The sequence below is a fragment of the Sebastes umbrosus genome, chromosome 13 (genome assembly GCF_015220745.1).
Source record: "Sebastes umbrosus isolate fSebUmb1 chromosome 13, fSebUmb1.pri, whole genome shotgun sequence".
Taxonomy (NCBI): Eukaryota; Metazoa; Chordata; class Actinopteri; order Perciformes; family Sebastidae; genus Sebastes; species Sebastes umbrosus.
Genome location: NC_051281.1, coordinates 2647085 through 2651775, shown reverse-complemented (window position 1 = coordinate 2651775; position 4691 = coordinate 2647085). Strand labels below are relative to the sequence as shown.

General features: G+C 39.4%; 1 protein-coding gene across 1 annotated transcript; it reads left to right on the top strand.

Annotated features, from left to right (window-relative positions):
- The first annotated feature begins 328 nt into the window (after positions 1–328).
- Positions 329–3746, top strand: hsd3b1 (hydroxy-delta-5-steroid dehydrogenase, 3 beta- and steroid delta-isomerase 1). Its single transcript, XM_037790805.1, has 3 exons — positions 329–788; positions 2248–2412; positions 2489–3746. The coding sequence occupies exons 1-3, from the start codon at positions 638–640 to the stop codon at positions 3295–3297; spliced, it is 1125 nt and encodes a 374-aa protein (XP_037646733.1). The 5' UTR covers positions 329–637; the 3' UTR covers positions 3298–3746.
- The last annotated feature ends 945 nt before the right edge of the window (positions 3747–4691 follow it).

Here is a 4691-nt window from a genome sequence, read left to right as displayed (position 1 = left end):
CTTTCCTTTTACAGGAACCTCGTTAAACTGTGTTTCTAAACAAAGCTGCAACAATGGTCATGCTAGCTTATTAGAAAGGAGGATAAATAACGCTCCAAAGTTGGGTGAAATTTTGGCGAGGAAAAATTACCATGGCCATTTTTCAAAGGGGTCCCTTAACCTCTGACTTCAAGATATGTGGATGAAAATGGGTTCAATGGGTACCCACAAGATTCATGTTTTTTCTTAGTTACATGCAGAGATATTCCCACTTAAATAAAAGATTACAACTTCCATCAACAACAGCTGTCCTTGGCGTATAAAAAAGCTCCAGCCCCCAATTTAGTCTAGCTCCAACAGGCATCACATTCCTCCCTGAAGTAGCGGAGCCCTTCCCCTTTTTTCACACTGCCTTGAAGCAAATAATTCACTTTTTTTCTGGTTGAGTTTCTGAGTTTACAAATAGTGAAAGGGCTGAGTCTGGGAGGGCAGAAGGTGCTGTCGTTCTCCCACTAACAACAACCCAAAATCATCCACCAACACAAAAGTGTTACTCTTTTTTTTTCAGAGCTTTTCTTCTTTTGAGAAACATCTTGAAGAGGTCCACTGGAAGAGAAGCTGTTTTTGTCCTCATCCTAAAAGAGAGAATTGACCTGCGATGTCTCTGAGAGGTGAAGTGTGTGTGGTGACGGGAGCCAGTGGATTCCTGGGGAAGAGGCTGGTGAGGCTGCTGCTGGAGGAGGAGGAGGTGGCTGAGATACGACTGCTGGACAAACAAGTACAGCCACAACTTCTACAGAGTCTGGAGGGTAAAAATCTGTCCGTCTGCAAACTATTCATCTTTTAATTCTCTCTGCAGCACTCACAAAATACTGTACACATCCATTTCACACATAAAAACATTTATAGTCAGGTATAAATATGTATTTACTCTTAATATTATTAGGCTGTAGTGGAAACCAACAATGCTGATAATGTGAGAACACTTTGTAATACCAGTATTGTTTTATTTTTATTTAAACTTATTTTAATCAGAGAAGGCTAACTGAGATTTAAAACCTCTTTTTCAAGAGCTAAATCAGGCGGCAATTGTAAATTAATAATGTAAAAACAATTGATTATTGGCCCATCTTACCCTCAACTAAAATACATAAATATATATATAAGATAGATACACTTAAAGTCCACTTTAAGGCTGTTTCATATTATTGCTGACTACAACTATTGATGTGAAGGCAGCAATAAATATATTTAACCTTTGTGCCTCACTTCTAAAAAGTTGCTCTGATGTTCTTCGAGGACAAAAATGTCAAAGTATAAAATGGGTAAAAAAAACAGCCATAAAATGATACACTATTATTTTCTACTTTCATTGAGTTACATTTTTTACTACCAAATATAATTTAAATAGGGCTGTCAATCAATTCAAATATTAATTTGTGATTAATCGCAAATTAGTTGTACATTTTTTATCTGTTCAAAATGTACCTTAAAGGGAGATTTGTCAAGTATTTAATACTCTTATCAACATGGGAGTAGGTAAATATGCTGCTTTATGTAAATGTATGTATATAATTATTACTGGAAATCAATTAACAATACAAAACAATGACAGATATTGTCCAGAAACGAGTCTGCTACAACCTCCTAAAGATCGATTGCGCTAATGCGTTAAAGAAATAGCCCTAATTTAAGTCAATGTCGATGTTGTTTTGAAGAAAAAAAACACATATTTTCATATTTCTGTACACGAAATGCTAGGGGGAAATTATTGTTTTTTTTGTCACAGTCTGTGTTATGTCTGATTAGCAACAACATTGTTGCATTTTTATGACAATATGTTATGTTATGTGTATATATATTAATATTATCATCTTACTTTCACTGAGTTAAATCTTTTAACCAACTTCAGTCCTGATCATAACTACTGAATATTCATTCATTTTCAGAATTTTTACCCTTTAAATGCCAGTTTGTTTATTTATTATCTGTATACTCAACGCTAGGGGGAATTTTAATCTAACTCTGCAGTGCTCCAAAATACAGCAGCGATGCCCCTAATGGAAACCAGGAGAAGAGCATGAGAAATTGGGTCAATCTGGTGGAAAATAGAAAAAAATAAAATTTTGAAGACAGGACTCTAGATAGAGATTTGCTAAAATCCATGCCATATGCATTACTGTAGACGCTGTTATTTTACGTACCAAATAACCAAACATTATATTGTGTTAATTAATGAGAGTTTCTCGTTGATTTCCTGTGTGTCAGACTGTAGAGGCGACACAAAGCTGAGTGTTTTCGAGGGGGACATCAGAGACGGTGATTATGTGAGAAAAAGCTGTCAAGGAGCATCGATCGTGTTCCACATCGCATCCATCATTGACGTTACTGACTCAGTGGAGTACAGCGAGATATACGGGGTCAATGTCAAAGGTGAGACAAGGAGGCAAGGTTTTCCTTCCTCTAGATCAGTGATTAAGGACTCTTTTAACTGCATTATGCTTTGCAGGAACGCAGCTGCTTCTGGAGGCTTGTATCCAAGAGAACGTGGTGTCCTTCATCTACACCAGCACCGTCGAGGTCATGGGACCAAACACTAGAGGTGAACCCATAATCAACGGCAGCGAGGACACCGTGTACCAATGTGCTCTCAAGTTCGCCTACAGCAAGACCAAAATGGAGGCCGAGCAGAGAACGCTGCAGGCCCACGGCGAGGTGGTGCATAACGGAGGCCGCCTGGCCACCTGCGCCCTCAGGCCTATGTACATCTACGGGGAGGGGTGCCGCTTCCTGGTGGGCCACATGGGCGACGGCATACGAAACAAAGACGTTCTGTATCGCATGTCTCAACCAGACGCCCTGGTGAATCCCGTGTACGTGGGCAACGTGGCGGCGGCCCACCTCCAAGCGGCCCGCAGCCTCGCGGATCCACAAAAAAGAAACGTCGTCGGAGGTAAGTTTTACTTCGTTTCCGACGACACGCCACACGTGAGCTATTCGGACTTCAACCACGTCATGTTGTCGCCTCTGGGCTTCAGCATCCAGGAGAAGCTCATGTACCCGCTCCTGCTGCTCTACGTGGTCTGCTATATAATGCAGATACTGTGCATGATGGCGCGGCCCTTCGTACGCATTGCCCCGCCGCTGAACCGGCAGCTCGTCACCATGTTGAACACGCCGTTCAGCTTCTCCTATCAGAAGGCCAAGAGGGAGCTCGGATACGCGCCCAGATACACCTGGGACGAAGCACGCAGACGCACCGTCGAATGGCTGGCGTCAGAGCTGCTGAAGGAGAGGGAGAGAATAAGAGCCAAATAATGCATGTAAAGCTGTTAGTACTATACAATACGTTTGTGTTTTTTTGCATCAATAACACCATTTTCCTGACAAAAGTTTAGTGAAGCGCGCATTCAAAAACATAAAGATCGTCACCATTTAATATTTTTATGTTTTCTAATTATTCTAACAAGTTTAACACATGTTTTTGTTTGTTTTGTTCACAACTAGAAGTCACCAAAGTCATATATTCCTAGGATAAACTGCATTCACTCATTGTTTCTTCACTACTTTTACTTTACTCAACCTCAAGGAGATGATTTAAGGTAGACGGTACAGCGTTAACTTAACCCTGTGAGGGAGAGGATGCTTGGATAAAAGCATATTAACAAAGGTTTAAATCTTGCTTTGACTCATGTCAGTATCAGCTGCTGTTCCTGTGCTGTAAAGCAATATGTCGTGTTTGCTATTAAAGCATTGAGATAAAAAAATCTCTCTCTCATTGTACAGTTGACCCATTTTCCTTGGAAAGGAATACATACTGTACATATTTGTGTTGTGTAATTACTACCTTAAAACTAGAGAGTCAACAAGAGCCGGTCAAACCTACTACAGTATGTATTTACAACAATGATTTGAAGGTCCACAGTCAGTGCTGGCTCTATAGCCCTGTTGGTGCCTTAGTTATTTTCATAAATAACTTTATTTATTTTAATATAAATAAACAATTGGTCCCTGATGTTATTGGCTTAAAAGTGTTTAGTCAGTTTCACTACAATTTACAAGTGTGAGAAAGAGAGTTACTGGGGTGAAATTATTTATTTAGTTAGTTAGTTAGTTATTTAGTCATTTATTTGTTCATTTATTACCTCAATGCAGAAAATAAGGATGGGCACCCACCAGCATTTTTGTTTTTAATTATTATTTATTTATTTATTTATTTGTTCATTTGTTACCTCAATGCAGAAAATGAGGAAAGGTGCCCACTGGCATTTTTTTTTTAAATTTATTTATTTATTTATTATTATTATTATTTTTGTTCATTTGTTACCTCAATGCAACAAGGGCGCCCACCGGCATTTTTTTTTAAATTCTCATTTATTCATTCATTCTTTTTTACCCCTCCAGAAGGTTGCGCCCTATAGGCGACCGCCTATATGTCTTATGTCTTAAGCCAGCCCGGTCCACAATCATAATTCAGTAAGAAAACAGCAGTGATCTGGTTTAACTGGTCAAAGCACTGGAATTCCCCGGAGTAGTTTCCAGCATATTTACAAAGAGCATTGATTACATAAAAAGAGTATTAAAAGTGGAACAATCAATGATTGATTTCCCTCAGACACAACACACAATTACTCAGACACAACCCACACACCACCCACACACACACACACACACAACCCAGCAGGCAGCAGGCCAAAGTCCAGCATTTCAAA